Source organism: Syngnathus leptorhynchus, chromosome 21 (genome assembly GCF_054491065.1).
Source record: "Syngnathus leptorhynchus isolate UIUO chromosome 21, UIUO_Slep, whole genome shotgun sequence".
In the NCBI taxonomy this organism is placed as follows: Eukaryota; Metazoa; Chordata; class Actinopteri; order Syngnathiformes; family Syngnathidae; genus Syngnathus; species Syngnathus leptorhynchus.
Window position 1 is genome coordinate 4,650,929 of NC_141215.1, and position 14,704 is coordinate 4,665,632.

A 14,704-nucleotide genomic window follows, 5' to 3' on the forward strand; every position below is an offset into this window, starting at 1 on the left:
GTTCTTCGACTTAATTGTAGTGTGAATACTGAGTGAATACTTTTACCACTTCTGCAGTGCGAATTTTGAGATTTATTGTGACTTGGTGATGTAATTCGACCCCTGGCCCGCAGAGGGCGGTAGCTCCTCAGTCAAGCGTAAACCCGCGTAGTGACGTCACTATGACGCTACACCCACTGTAAACAGATGTTTATGGCCAGAGCGAGCTGCTAGCTTATACCGCAACTCGAGCTGGGAGGTAAGAGCCGTCGTTGGTTTCTTTCTTATCCAAAATTGTTTTTCTTTTTTTTTCTTTTCTTGCGGGTTGTTTCTGTTTTCCAAGAAAAAACGCTGGTGGTGTAAATAGAGGCTCTGTCGCAACAATTAAATGGTGAATGAGGCATAACATGATCGACGTGTATTAATTCTTATTTGTCCCAACAACAACAACAACAAAACGAGAACATATTCATACGAGGCGGTACGATTATATAACTTTAAATCCATAACAAGGGCATTGTGTGTAAGAAACCCTCATTCTTGAAAAGAGCGTCAATTAAACATTGCGAATTTGGCAAGAGAGTGGTGCTGCGTTCAAGGTACAAAATGCCACATGCAAGCATATTTTACTACTGTCATTTCCTGTGCACAGTGAAATTGAGTTGAAAGTTCAGACTACCTTGCTTGAAAAATGATCTGTAGCTGATAATTAAATTCATTTAAGTCCTGCAGAACAAGTGAGTTTTTTATTTTTTTTCCAATTGCTTTCACTTCCTCTCCCAAGTTTTGACGTTATATTACAAGTAAATTAAACTTGGACACAGTCATAAAAAATAAAAAAATTAATTGAAAGTGAAATCTTTTCTTCTTGTGCAACACTTAACATTGAGTTCCCTCTTTCCAGGCATTGTCTCGTTCGCCCCTGTGATGTGCTTGTCCCGCCTGACCTTTTAGATCAACCCCTTTCTTTTTTTCGCACCCACCCTGAAGATCCTCATCCCCCCCCCCAGAACCGACCTCCAAATTCTCCTCCACCTTGCGGTCACCCCTGTGATGCCTCCCTCATGCTGTGGCTACCTGTCACAGTACACCCATCATCACCTGGTCGCCTTCCTCCTTACCTTCTTTAGGTAATTTGGGGAATTTTCCACCCAAACCTCTTTTGGTGTTGAATATTGACTGTCTTGTGTGTTACTTGCTTGCGCTTGGACATCCGGAATGTCGTTTCGAAACAAGGTGTGAAGCTATGTACGATATTTACGCGGGTCAAAAGTTCTCCGCCCACATGTTGTCAGGATAGTGTGAACCATATATATTGAATTTCAGTGTCCTTAGTAGGTGCAGATGTTGAATTTATTTGCCTGTCCCGCAAGTTCAAATGGAAAGTGTTTTTTTATCGACCTGCTGCGTCTTCCTTTGTTGACTGTTCGCTAGTTGCGTTAATGTTTAATCGGGGCGAAGCTCATCAGAAATGCTGAGTCGGTTTCCTGCTCCGTTTCCTGTTTTTAGACGCTCGCTGACTCTAATGTCATGTTACCCGCAATTCATGTGTGATAAAAAAAAAAAAAAAAAAGTAAACAAACGCGCCGCTCAGCTCAAACAAATAATATGAATCCCTTTTTTTGTGTCGCCGCCCCAGCTATGTGTTCCTGCATGCATCTAGGAAGACCTTCAGCAATGTGAAAGTGAGCATCTCCGCCCAGTGGACACCTTCTCCCCAAAATGGCAGCGCTCCCGCTTTCTCGCCTGGCGAGGTACGGCTTCTTTCTATAGATGGTTTAACAAAAAAATGCTAATTGATGGCTCATTTTTGAATGCTTGTTTGTCTTTCAGACATGGGAGAAGAACCAACTGTTTTCCAATGAAGAGCAGGCGACACTCTTCCTGGGAGCGCTGGACTCCATCTTCCTTTTCTCCTACGCTGTGGTGAGGCGGATTAACATCCAGATCTGCTTCTCACCTCATTTGATTTTTTTATTATTTTTTTTTATTTTCTCCACGCAGGGTTTGTATCTAAGTGGCGTGATTGGCGACAGGGTGAACCTGCGCTACGTCCTCTGCTTTGGCCTGTGCGGCTCCGCTGCTGTTGTGAGTTGACACATAAACACTTTGTGAATATTTTTCAAGGCGTGTACTTTTATTCACGGCGGATTTTTTGCCAGAACTTTGCATTCGGTACTTTGACCGAGTGGCTCCACATCTACAACGTCTACCTCTACTGCAGCCTGTGGGTGCTGAACGGGTTGCTCCAGTCCACCGTCTGGCCTTGTATTGTCGCCGTCATGGCCAACTGGTTCGGCAAGACTGGGTGCGTGCGACACAAAGACGATCATTTATCAGCCGGACTTGTAAAGTCACTCACGAGGAAGCGTTTTTTTGTTTTTCAGGCGTGGCTTCGTGTTTGGTCTTTGGAGCGCATGCGCGTCCGTGGGCAACATCCTGGGAGCCTTCCTGGCGTCCAGTGTGCTCAAGTACGGCTACGAGGTAAGAAAACGCCCGTTAGCCGTATTTTGAAAACAAAAGACGAGCTGAGGGTGTTGTGTTTCGCAAGTACGCCTTCCTGGTGACGTCGGTGGTGCAGTTTGCCGGAGGCGTCGTGCTCTTCTTCGGCCTGCTCACCTCCCCAAGTGAAATCGGTGAGGAAGACGCCGTCGAGTCCTCTTCCGCTTCCCGTGGCCAACGGAAAATATTTGCGCGAGTCAGGTCTGAGTACGGATTGCCAGGCGGGACTCGGACCAGTCGACACTGACACCCACAGGCCTCTGATGAGCGACGAGGAGGAAGAGGCGGAGGACGACCGAAACTGCCACTCAGTGCAGCGTGGTGACCGAGGGTCCCCGAAAGCCGTGGGCTTCTTCCAAGCTTTCTGCTTGCCCGGAGTTCTGCCGGTGAGCTTCTGGCGCGTCCTGGTTTATAATCCCCCCCCCCCCCCCCCCCCCCCCCGAGTGTGACCTTTTTTTTTTTTTTTGTGCTCGCTTTAGTATTCGCTGGCGTACGCGTGCCTGAAGCTGGTCAACTACTCCTTCTTCTTCTGGCTTCCTTTTTACTTGAGCAACAACTACGGCTGGAAGGAAGCCGAGGCCGACCGGCTGTCCATGTGGTATGACGTCGGAGGAATTATAGGTGAGCGATATAGGTTAACGACGGTTGAGTTAAACCTTGTTTACATTTTTTTTATTTATTTTTTTATAATGTCAGGTGGAACCGTTCAAGGTCTGATAACGGACTTCATGGGAAAGCGCTCCCCGGTCTTGGCCTTGAGTCTTTTGTTCGCCATGGCTTCTCTGGTGGGGTACAGCCGTGAGTCCTCACTTTTTTTTTCCCCCCCGCACGCAACGTAGCATCATAACACCAGCGAGGAAATAGAATTTATACAAGAACTTGTATTTTTGTAGACTCGTCCGCCGACAAGACAACCAACGCAGCCCTGCTGGCCATCACCGGCTTCTTGATCGGCGGTCCGTCCAACATGATCAGCTCGGCTATTTCTGCTGACCTGGGCAGGCAGGACGCCATCAGGGGCAGTCGGGAAGCTCTCGCCACAGTCACCGGTATCGTGGATGGCACAGGAAGTATCGGAGCTGCCGGGGGACAGGTGCGTATTTCCCTCTCGTGCGAATGGAATTCAATTTATTAACGGAGCTCGTTTTCCAGTATCTGGTGTCTCTCATCGAGAGCAAGTTGGGTTGGGTGTCTGTGTTTTACTTCTTCGTCGTCATGGTAAGACCAACCTCGAGCTAATTTTACATTCCTCACATTTTTTTTCGGGGGGGGGAATCAAAAAGCTTTGTTGACGTTACAGACGGGGGGCAGCATTGTTTTCATTGCTCCCCTAATCGTGACGGAGGCAAGCGCCATGTGGAGAGAGCGGCAAACCCGCCATCACCAGCTCTGAAGGCAGTTTATAACTCCTCCTCACTACCTAGCTGGAGAAAAAAACAAACAAACCAGGGTCTGTGGGTTGAGTTTGCTGCTCCAAGCGTCAGAGGATGGCGTCCTTTCGAAAAGACTGACATGAACATTCGCGCCTCTTCTTTTGCCTCGCCCGCAACATTTACAATTGGACGGACAGCAGCCCAGTTTGTATATTCTTTCAAAAAAAAAGAATGCACTGTGGTGTTACTTTGACACATAATGCAGTTCACGGGGTGCCCATGTGGAAATGGATGATGCACTATAGACAGTTTCAGTTTCTTATAATCAGGTAAAGTGTCCTTTGACTGTTGGCGTTGGGTCCGTAGTTTGCCCCCCCCTCACCCACACACACACACAATCATTCCAATTTCCTTATACTAACCCTAATGCTCTTTCAATTTAAGTCTAGTTTACTTTCAGTCGGCCGGAAACTCATTTGCATGAGCTGCGCAATGGTTTGCGGTCGCGACCTATCGTGCCCCAGACGACTTGCTCGGGGGGGGGCGTCGAGACAACCGCAGTAGAAGTCAAAACAGGCAAGGAATGTTTTATCATTATTTATATTTTCATTTCAAATGTGTGAAAGAGCATTTTGTGTTGGACAAATGAGGGTTGTATGATGAATGTGTGGCTTTATCAAGCACCAATGAGTTATCGGTGTGCCAACGTCCTTGTAAATGCACTTGATAAAAAAGCACTTCATCCAATTGAAAAGTAAAGTGAATTTATAAGCAATTGATGTGACTCGTCTTGGTATTCATAGTTTGGAACAGTTGACAGATCTACACGCTATTAAAACAACCAATATTTAGTATTTTTCATCGTAGTGAATAAGTTACCAAAACTAGGTCAAATTGCAGTGTCGCTTTCCAACCACTAAATGGTGCTGTAAGCCGAAAAAAAATCTCACAATGCGTCAACTCCGTAAATCGAAAATTGTTTTTATTCATTTGAGCACATGTAAAGAAGTCACAGACAAAGGTAGCAGTGTACAAACAGCCCAGCAATATTCAGAATCTTTTCAACAACTCCATACAAATATACGATTCTGTAGTTTTCAATCTTTGTTATAGGTGATTACAAAAAAATGATTATCATACATTTATGCAGAATACAAAAAAAAGAGACTGATATAGCTGTGACAGATAAATTAGAACAACAATGAGAGAATTGCGCTCAGTGTGGAAAGTGTGAAAAAGCTTAAGAGTCAAAGAAGAATTGTATTTTTTTCATCATTATTTTTAAAGATTACCATACAAAAATATCTCTCTGTCATCAATGTTGGAGTAGTGCAAAGATCTCAGAAATGACACAATTAGTAATAGCAACAAATAGAAGGGATATTCATCACTCTAAATACACACACAATATAAACTCCAAATAAGTTAACTTTTTTCTTGTCAATATTTGTCACACACACGCGTAGATACAAGTCAAACAATCGTTTTCTGAAATATACCCTTTTCAAAGCAAGACAATGATTTTTGCAGTGACTGACTTTGTTGGTGCAGCAAAGAGAGACTGAGAGACTTGAGAGATTTGTCTTGATACTGTCATATTTAAAAAAAAAAAAAAACATGATTCCGGAGGGGTCCAAAGCATTTTCTCAGACATGCTAGCGTCCCTTCCCCCACTTGGCTGTCAAAGCAACTCAAAAGGCCAAGTGAGTGACAACAAAAGCAGCGCGGGCCCCTCCGAGCCCCTCGCTGACTCTTTTAGCCGATGTGAAACTGACAGCAAAAACAAAAAAAAGTCTCTCAATTTCTCTTAACTGACCCAACAGATGCAAACAACCTGAGTTGCAATGTTTATTTATTTTTATACTTTTGATATATTTTACTAAATGAGGTAGTAATGAGTCTAGTATGGCTTTGTAAACCACAAATCTGAATTGTGTAGTTTTGAGAACAGAGACATTATTTTAACCCTATAGGTTCCTTTAATATAATCAATCATACACCATATGAATAAAAAATGCTTGAGACGCCATTGCATTCAACCGTCTCAATACTTTTTGCCCAAAGTTTACAAACTGGTGTCAGCTGCCGCCAAGAAAAGTGAGGCAGGCCCCAACCAAAATGCTACATTATTGAAAAGCATTGAAATAATAACTAAATAAGGTTTGTCTATACTGCTGCCAAAATATAAATGATGTTAAATACCCCTTTACGCAAATAATATAACGTTAGAAGCGTAGTTAGTGTGTGATTTTTCTTTTTTTGCACAGCGTTGTGATGTTTAATCTACATTTCCTAGTGGCAACGGTGGAGCCATAGTCACACAATTTTGGGGGCAATGGCACGCGAATCCACAAACATCTTATTTTACCACATTGCGTGTTATATTTCTTTGTTTTTTTTAACTTATTTTGACGACGAGCTAGCATCGTGAATAATAAATAAATAGTCATTATAATTGGATTATTAGTGAACCCACATCAAGTCTCCACCGTTGATCTCTAACCTGGAGCGAATCATGAGCATGCTGCCATTTTTTTTTTTTTTTTAAAATGACGACATGGGGCCAGGAATGGTGACTCATCGAATGAAAACTTCTGAAGGCGAGCTCACCGTAAGAGTTGTTGTTCGTAAGAGTGCACGTAATATAATTTCACAGTATAGCGAAGAAGCTGAAGAAAACAGTATATAGAATATATATATATATGCTACATATGTTCATTTGATATTTGTAAGGAGGTCCTATTGTCGGGATGAGCCCTTGTAATGTAGAAGCCGCCTCCTTTTCACCTTGAAGAAATCTGGAGTGACACAACAAAGCAGAGGTTGGTGACTGATATTCTTTTTTTTTTTTTTTTTTACATGATTTGGATTTTCGGATTTACCTGTGATGGGGGCTTGTCTGCGTTTTTCTGGCCGTTTCAGCCTGTAGTACCCCCTGGTGGTCACCTCCAGGTACTCGTCCCCGGATCCCGAAGAACTGCTGGACGTAGGGGAGCCCTCGCCCGACGAAGTTGAGCTCCGCCTCACCGGCTTGCCCGATCGCACCGCCGGCCTCAACGTACAGCCGCGGTAGAAGCCCGGCACGTCTTGGCACCGCACTTCCTCCCACTGGACGTTGGATCCGGTGCCCGGGGTGTCTTCAAGGAAGTCGTAGTTCCAGCGCTTGTTGGCCGTCTCGATCCCCATGCACAGCAGCCGCTCGAAGTCTTCGCGCAGTTGCTGGTGGTCCACAGGACCGAAGAGGTTCCTCCTCACCGGACCCATCTTTAGCCTCAGGGCCTCCACGCCACCCAGGCGTGAGATTTCGGACTGGGTCGTTGACGTTGATGGCGTTTCCATTGCCATGTTCCTGTCGGATGACAAACGCGTGTCAAAGGTGAGTGCTTGTGACTGAGACGTGACCTTTTTATACTTTGCAGGCTTTTTTATTCAAGTTGTATTTGGAAGTAAAACTAATGCAACTTAATCATTTTTTTTTCTAATTATTTTGCAGAAACAACAGATCTGAGGACCCCAATTTGAGAAGCACTACTGTATTAGTTGTGTTGCATCAGACCTGTACACCTGGACCACTTTATGTGAACAGCAACTGGTAGGTACACGACCACCACATAAATCTGTTGACTAGCATAACGTCGCAACCTGCTCTGGAGTCTGTAGGCTAAAGGTGTTCCACTAAAGGTGAGTGGTTGCACATATGGTAAACCCATGAGGAATGCTGCTCTCTGACCAAAATTAATTAGCGTGCTGCTGTTGGGTTCAGAGGTCATGATCTCCCGTTTTACCTACAACTTGGAAAAGTTGACATTTGACACACAATCTCTGTGTAGCTTTTATCAGGAGAAATTGAAGCCTTCAAACGTACGCTTGAGCAGATAAGGTTATCTATACAGTCGCCAGACACTTTATTATGTACGCCGTCTATGGGGGCGGGGCTTAAAGTATGGCAAAGAAAATGTAGAATTGGATCCATTACATTCCATATAGCACTAATAATAATGAGACAAAAAACTCTTTGTATTGTGAGATCATCTGTCACAACTACTAATTGCAGCATAATCCTAAATTAAATTTGCATCTAATGTAGTCATCTCGGATTAATTAGGGGGTAAAGGGAGGGAGGGGTCAGATTATTCAGATTATGACTCCTGGGGTGTTTTAATTAGGTCTGTCTGCCTGCATGTTAAAAAATAATTACAACACATACGACAGCAGTTGGTCTGCTTAGTCATAATTTAGCCCACACCAAAAAAAAAAAGCCTTGTCGCGTTGATTTAGTCGCCGAAAGTCTTTGGTTAGGAAACCAAGACGAAAAAAAGAAGGGGGTGGAGTTTGGTGCTACTCGGAAAGTACAGTAAGAAGAAAAGTACAGTGAGTGCACGTTGCACGTCAAACTGAAAATGCATTGCTTGAAATCACCGCACAATTGAACAAATCCAATCACTTGATTTTTTTGCTATTGTTAAACCAACATCCAAAATGCACGGTTGGAATTTGTGCCTGGAGAGAAAGTTGTTTGCGTCATGCAGATCAGATTATAGTACAAGTACGTGCGCACTTGGCCCAAGTTGTCCCGTTTTTTTTTTCGCACAAAATAGCGGAAATATCAACGACAGCATTTGAAAACAAATATTTCACGCTGAAAAAAAATCTCCTAAAATTAAATTCGGATGTACTCGTAGTAGTAGATGACGCACTTGATTTGCCAAGAGGATGTAGGTCAATGAGATGCGACACACAAACAACCGCAATTTGTCAAAGTTTCAACCAAACGCACGAAACAACGTGAAACACGCACCCACATCCAAACAAAACTAGATTTTGTGCAACATAATTGGAAGAAAACTTTAAAAACTTACCATAGAAGTTTGACACGGTCAAAAATTCCGACGGTTTTTTTTTCTTTTTTTTAAAAAAACGCACCAAAAATACACAGCGCGAGAAGAATAAGATGTGTTCGTGACAAGCTCGGAGAAAACAGTGTCACGTTGAAAGTCCGACTGAACAATCCGCGGAGAAAGCTTGCTCCCGTCCCCTTATCTCTACCACTTGTTTGTTATGGACTGGGACTCGGGCGTGATGGGGAGGGCTGTCGCTATGGTGGGGGCCGTCCCACGTGAGAATCTAATCACGTGGTTGGACTAAAAACATACATTGTATGACTTAGATTCAACAACGCTAAAATGACCGTAATGCAATTAAACGCAACAATGACAAAAATGGAAAAAAAAAAAGTTAAGAAATTTAAATAAAGGTTAAAATTGATAACTACAACTCGAGATATTTGTAAATGATATGCACAAAAGTATTCTCAAAAGTTTTCTTACCCTGTAGACATGTTCCAAAAGGTCATTTTTGCGCGCGCAATTCTGGACGTGTTGTTCCGTGCTCTCTGTGCCTCCTCTTGTGCTACATTGAGTCCTGCACGGAAAGTAGGTCAAAGAAACTTGGCAGGGGTTGCCATTTCCCTGCTCCCGCAAAATGTGACACACATTCTCGTGTTGGCCTTGCATTACGTTTTTTTTGTTTTCTGGAGCCGCGCCCACCTCCTCTAGTCACGTTGCAGTGCAACGTGAGCACACTTTTTTTTTTGCACTCCTTTTGCAGAATGTATAGCCACTACTGTATGCTGTATTTTATGTATGCAAAGGAAAATAAACATTTTGGGATGCATTGGTAAATTGTGCTGGATGGAACACTTCACAAAGTCGCTCATGTTTAGCAAAACGTCCTTGAAAATGTTTGACTATGACTTACTTGACTTTAGGCTTTAATGGATCATTTGATTGCAATGAAAATGGAGACTTTCCCCAAAGTCTCGACTTTCCTCGTTGTGTCACTTGACCTCTTATCCAGCGTGACACAGGTGTTGGCTTACAAGTCGGAGTCAACTTTTAGAAATGCCGACGCCCTCCACTTACGTTTATTTTACCAGCGCAAAAACTGTTTTTTGTCGAGTGGCCTCTGTTTCCACGTGACTGGCATGGCTATAGGACGACTTATGTCACTCCAATGGAATGTTGAGGGACGAAAAAGGGGAGGACGGGGCGTGGTCATGCTATGGTTGAATTTCAAGGTGGCTCACTTGACAGCTTATTGCGAGCAGCAATCTTGAAGCCCCCACTCCATTTGATGATGGATTTTTTTTTTTTTCTTCCCCAAAACGAAGCAACCCTTCCAGAACCTGAGACCTGTGCCAATGGAGCTCTCTCATGCTGCTGAATAATAGTTAGCGATGCTGACCCAATTCCCTAATAGCCCACTAATCTGTTTCCCAAGTGGTCCCTTTTATACTCTGTCATATTTGAGAGGCTGTGGCTCGAAAATGAGGCCTCTGGGTTTGCATGAGCTCACAAAGTGTTTACCGGCACTCTGACCTGGTATTTACAGTCAGCTACATTGAGATCCTAATCCTCTCCTTGTTTTCTCGGGCCCCCTTTCCCACCCCTTGCGTATTTCCTAATCCAGGGGACTGAGCGCGCTACACTTGACTATGCAGTATTTGAAGCCATTGTTGTCCTTCTGCAGTTCTCACCCCTTGAATAAATTAGCTCGCTCGGAAAAACAGTCCCGTGCGACAATGTGAATGGGAGGAAAGCACTTCATCTTTTTGCCATTCAAGTGTCACAGTGGGAAGAGATTTGCAGTAGATTTATCGGGGACCACACGTGTGTCCTTTTCGATTAGTTAGCTGACCCCGATGAAGACGACAAAATGTAAAAATATCATTTTAAAAAGGGAATCATACAGGGAATAATAACCAAGGAGTGGAAATTGTTGCCTCACTGGTGCCGTTTGGGGCCTTCCACATCCTTTTCGTTATTCGATTGCAGAACCAAAACGGAGAAGTGGTACACTACAAACAATCTCCCCCATAAATTGATCCTTTCTTTTCGTCCCGGCGTAAGTGTCTGAGAGGGAGGGGGGGGGTGGGGGCCTCTGACTTCGGTGGCACGATTCCGAGGAACTTCCTAATGCAGAAGTTTAAAAATAGCAAAGTGGATGATGATTGTGGGGCAATTTCAAACATCACTAGCACTTTGTGGGACTGTAAAAATAGCTTCTGTAGCAAAATGTCTGTTCAGGTGAAAACGTTGTTGTGTTTCAAGCTGATACGTTTTTGCCCTTATCTCCTCCATCTGGCAAACATCTCGTTCACATCTGGGCCCAGCTGTCTACTGTAGCACTGGCATGTGCACCAGCATGATAGCGTGTGCTCACGTCAGAGTCTAAATCCGACCTCCGGGGTGAAGTATTCCACAGACTCTGCATCCTTGGAACTTTTAATAAACCTTGGTATTCGGGGGCATGTCGCGATCCACCTCCAGACTTTTTGAATAAGCACCAGCCAGCGGGTCAAAAGTACCCGACTAAAATGTAAATCCGTAAAAGATGTTCAAAGCTGCTTCAGCGAGGAGCTTGTTGACTGTGGGACGACATATTTGAACCAGATTCCTCTAAGCTGAAGTGGGCCTCTCAGAACGAGGGTGTGCCCCGGCTCCTTTCCCGCCTTCTCGTGTCGCAGTTCCTAGAAAACGTCGGCGGTTTTGGAAAGTGTGTGTTTGCGTGTAACCATGTGTGAGACAGGAAGTAATAAGGGGGCCCTTTCTTCGCCGCAAAGCTGACTAGTTGGCCGGGAGAGTCTGTAAAAGGATGTCGGGGGTGACTCCAGTGTGTATTTATTGAACCAGATTTTAAAATGAAAATGAGAGTAGCTTACAGGTGCAAATTCATGTGTGGCAATGTGGTCAGCTTCCTCTTTTAGTGGGGCCCACGGTGGAAAATCATCATCATCTACAAGTGAAGTGAGGAAGATAAGAGCACACCAAAAAGGGACTCATACACTTCCACAAAATACTGAACCCACGTTTTACATTTTGTGAACTTTTTTATTTTTTAAAAGGAGTAATTTCTCTGATACAATACCTACTATTAGGTAGGTAACATTAATATGAATATTGTTACTTGATCAAAAAATATGAATTGATTCATAAACAGCTTCCATTACTATTAAAAGACAAATAAAGTCTTGCATATGTTGGACAGAGTTGTCCAAAAAAAAACTGCATTTTTATATTAAACATCTTAAGAATAGGAAACAATGCCATCTAGTGGTCAAGATCTGAGTTCACTGAGTGGCGTAAATATTTTTAGAAAAATAATGGAAATAAAGAAAAACTACAAGGCACCAAATATTTATACTTTTTAATATGGTATATTGAAACTAGCAAATGTTCCCCTTAGCAATCAACATTCCATTTAAGAAAGTTGCTACGGAAGCCCGACAGGATAAGCAGTGCAGATATGACAGCAAAATGACCGCATCGTATGGTTATTTGTGACAAAGTAAGTTATTCTGGCATTTTTAATCTAGAATTTTATTTGACGATTTAATTTAATCGTTTACGTTTTATTCATATAGTTCATTTTAATCGGTGCGCTGAAGGTGTAAATACACGCGCTGAAAATACTGCCTAATCTTTGGAACTACAGCACCCTCCTCTGGTGAAATATGATAACAACAGCTTTGGAAAACAGCACTTTTCCACTGAGCCAGTTTGTTAGTCTCGTAAATAAATACACGTCGCAAAAATAACAAAAAATACACAGCGCTTTTTTAATCCATAAATTAAATTCCCTCTCCAGCATGTTGATGTGAGCATTTTGTCCGATTGGGGGCGATGGTGGGGACGTGTGGAATGTTTCATGGGCTCGCCCCAGGGGCACCATGCTGTCTGTTCCTGCCTGCCTGCTGCTATTGCTTCTCTTTTTTTCTCTTTTGTTTCCACCCATCCCTTTTTTTTTTTTTTTGTCGTACTCTATCAGCCAGGAGTTTGTAGCAGCTATTGCCGTCCATGGCCTGCCGTCCCCCAGCCGCTTCTTGCTCCTACACGGTGGTCCTCATCCCGCTCAGGAGCAGTCTGGACGCACTTCGCTTCTACTTGTGGGTGAGTCACATGTCCAAATTGACCAAATATTTTTTGTCGGTTATCATCTCGTAGTAAATGACGCACGTAAACAACAAGAGACAAAAGTATGCCGCATTGTGTTCAAGGATGAAAACTTTGAATCCAAAGTGACTTTCAAAGCAAAAGTCTTTATTTGACAAAAATGTCAAACTCCTCGGAAACAGCTCAAGCAAATGCAGGCGTGTACGAATGCCGTTAAGCGCTGACACAATATACCTGAAAAGGGGGGTGTGCTCCGCATGCAGAAAGAACAAAAGCACTTTGCCACCACACCTTTTTGTTCTTCTGCTTAGATTCTGGCTGTTTATATAAGGTTGGTGATGTTTTAAGAAAAATAAAAATATCCTTAACAATATTTGAAATAATCCTTTAAATTTGTCTTGCAACCATTATATTAACCATTACATTTAAAAGGTATATTGATTTAAAAACAAATTTCTCAGTCATAACAGAATTTAAAAAGTCCTATTTTTTTTTTAAATAACATATTTCTATTTTTATTATTCCATTTTGTCTTTTGGCTGTGACAACGTCAGCTTCCTGTTTAAGGCTGAGAATAACAACCAAGTGGAAACATATTGTCACTGAGCTACAAAAAAAATAAAAAAATCCAACTTGACTCCTGAATATGTACGTAATATAAATACAGATGTGGCACCAACTGCTCTGTATTTACAGATCAGGCATCTCAAGGATCTAGAAAAGGAAAAAGACATCCTGTACTGTGGTCTGGAGATTCTGGACCAGGCTCGACTCTGGTACCACCATCAACTAGAAAAGAACAAGGCCCGGCAGGCCGACGCCGACGGCAAGAGTCGGGTCAACTCCCCTCGAGAAGGTCTAGCAAAGGTACCAAAGTTTTAGGTCGGGTCATGTGACTTGTCGCCCACCTCTGATGTCTCCACAGGTCACTTCCTGTCAGCTGAGGTCACGTATGCAGCAGGTGAACGCATCTCTGGCTTCTGTCATGGCTGAGCCCTTTGACACCGGCACCAACAATGATGGCGCTGCAGCAGAGAGCGCCCTCCGGTGGCAACACACCCTACTCACACAGGTCAGGACTAAAAAAAAAAAAAAAGACTTCAAATGGTGACATTGTCTGACTATTTTTATTTTTTTTTTACAGGAAGTGAGTCACAAGAATCGCCAAATCTCCATGTTAGAGATGGAAAAAGAAGCACTCATTGAACAACTTCATGAAGTTTAACCTGTCAGGTGCCCCTGGCTTCATTTGTAAAAATATGTTTAAGTTATTAAAATATTGTACAGTCAAGGGAAGGAATTTGGACAATTATTTGAGTTCAAATTTTCAAATTTCAGACACGTATTAAGTAGCATCCTTATTTGCGTTGGGCGCATGCGGGCGGGCTCTCTGCCTCGACACGCCGAGCCGGCTCGGTGGTCCCGTGCTGATCTTAGTTTTGCCGATAAAATTTATCTAACACGGTCATCAGGCGAGTCTACGGGAATTTCGAGCCCCTCCTCTCACTCTTTTTTTTGTACTTGGTCACATCATAACAAAAACTCCACTTGAGGTGAGTCTAAAACCATTTTGACCATGTTATTTTGTCTTTAGCATTTCTTTTGAATAAAAAATGTGACGACTGGACAGTTTTGAAGAATCTATTTTGTGATATCATACGAAATTGTACAGGAATATAAAGGTCTAACCTCTCCGTCACGCCCTAGTGAGCACTTTTTTTTTTGCTCACTTCCTGCAAGTAAGCAGATTAAAATCAACCCGTGTGCGTCCAAAAGAAAAACATCCATTATGGAGGTGGCTTTCATTTAAGGAGCTTCATGCTTTCTGCCTTCAAACTGCAACTGAACCATCAAGGCCCGGGTACCAGCACTTGTCGATTTACCAGCTCCACTTCACAA

The 14,704-nt window shown here is 43.2% G+C and overlaps 3 protein-coding genes across 11 annotated transcripts in view; 2 read left to right on the top strand and 1 right to left on the bottom strand.

The window, feature by feature from the left end:
• slc37a3 (solute carrier family 37 member 3) overlaps positions 1 to 4,629 on the top strand; it is a 28,097-nt gene extending 23,468 nt beyond the window's left edge. For 2 of the 5 annotated variants that reach the window (XM_085902007.1, XM_085902008.1), the window contains 13 exons: positions 884 to 1,109; positions 1,619 to 1,733; positions 1,813 to 1,905; positions 1,984 to 2,067; positions 2,142 to 2,287; positions 2,367 to 2,463; positions 2,531 to 2,615; positions 2,683 to 2,867; positions 2,961 to 3,102; positions 3,178 to 3,279; positions 3,375 to 3,574; positions 3,634 to 3,699; positions 3,782 to 4,629. In XM_085902007.1, the coding sequence (XP_085758133.1) occupies positions 1,033 to 1,109; positions 1,619 to 1,733; positions 1,813 to 1,905; positions 1,984 to 2,067; positions 2,142 to 2,287; positions 2,367 to 2,463; positions 2,531 to 2,615; positions 2,683 to 2,867; positions 2,961 to 3,102; positions 3,178 to 3,279; positions 3,375 to 3,574; positions 3,634 to 3,699; positions 3,782 to 3,874 (1,485 nt within the window). In that variant the 5' untranslated portion in view covers positions 884 to 1,032 and the 3' untranslated portion in view covers positions 3,875 to 4,629. Of the gene's footprint in view, positions 1 to 165; positions 239 to 276; positions 1,110 to 1,618; positions 1,734 to 1,812; positions 1,906 to 1,983; positions 2,068 to 2,141; positions 2,288 to 2,366; positions 2,464 to 2,530; positions 2,616 to 2,682; positions 2,868 to 2,960; positions 3,103 to 3,177; positions 3,280 to 3,374; positions 3,575 to 3,633; positions 3,700 to 3,781 lie in introns of those variants that run through there. The other 3 variants (XM_085902010.1, XM_085902009.1, XM_085902011.1) reach the window with 3 other exon arrangements.
• A 156-nt stretch (positions 4,630 to 4,785) lies between these two features.
• LOC147040263 (suppressor APC domain-containing protein 1) lies at positions 4,786 to 14,345 on the top strand. 4 transcript variants are annotated; one of them, XM_085902015.1, is made up of 6 exons: positions 4,786 to 7,230; positions 7,348 to 7,446; positions 12,681 to 12,802; positions 13,502 to 13,672; positions 13,731 to 13,877; positions 13,950 to 14,345. In XM_085902015.1, the coding sequence occupies exons 3-6, from the start codon at positions 12,710 to 12,712 to the stop codon at positions 14,028 to 14,030; spliced, it is 492 nt and encodes a 163-aa protein (XP_085758141.1). In that variant the 5' UTR covers positions 4,786 to 7,230; positions 7,348 to 7,446; positions 12,681 to 12,709; the 3' UTR covers positions 14,031 to 14,345. The 4 variants fall into 4 exon arrangements, with proteins under 4 accessions (XP_085758141.1, XP_085758143.1, XP_085758144.1 ...); XM_085902017.1 differs by lacking the exon at positions 4,786 to 7,230 and having other exon boundaries at positions 7,266 to 7,446; XM_085902018.1 differs by lacking the exons at positions 4,786 to 7,230; positions 7,348 to 7,446 and adding an exon at positions 10,804 to 12,200.
• On the bottom strand, positions 4,820 to 9,827 carry cdkn1d (cyclin-dependent kinase inhibitor 1D). Of its 2 annotated transcripts, none has more exons than XM_085902012.1 (3): positions 9,612 to 9,827; positions 9,182 to 9,275; positions 4,820 to 7,203 (listed from the first exon to the last, which is right to left on the bottom strand). In XM_085902012.1, exons 2-3 carry the CDS (start codon positions 9,205 to 9,207, stop codon positions 6,594 to 6,596), a joined length of 636 nt encoding a protein of 211 aa, XP_085758138.1. In that variant the 5' UTR covers positions 9,208 to 9,275; positions 9,612 to 9,827; the 3' UTR covers positions 4,820 to 6,593. The 2 variants fall into 2 exon arrangements, with proteins under 2 accessions (XP_085758138.1, XP_085758139.1); XM_085902013.1 differs by lacking the exon at positions 9,612 to 9,827 and having other exon boundaries at positions 4,820 to 6,652; positions 6,737 to 7,203; positions 9,182 to 9,360.
• Positions 14,346 to 14,704: the final 359 nt, after the last annotated feature.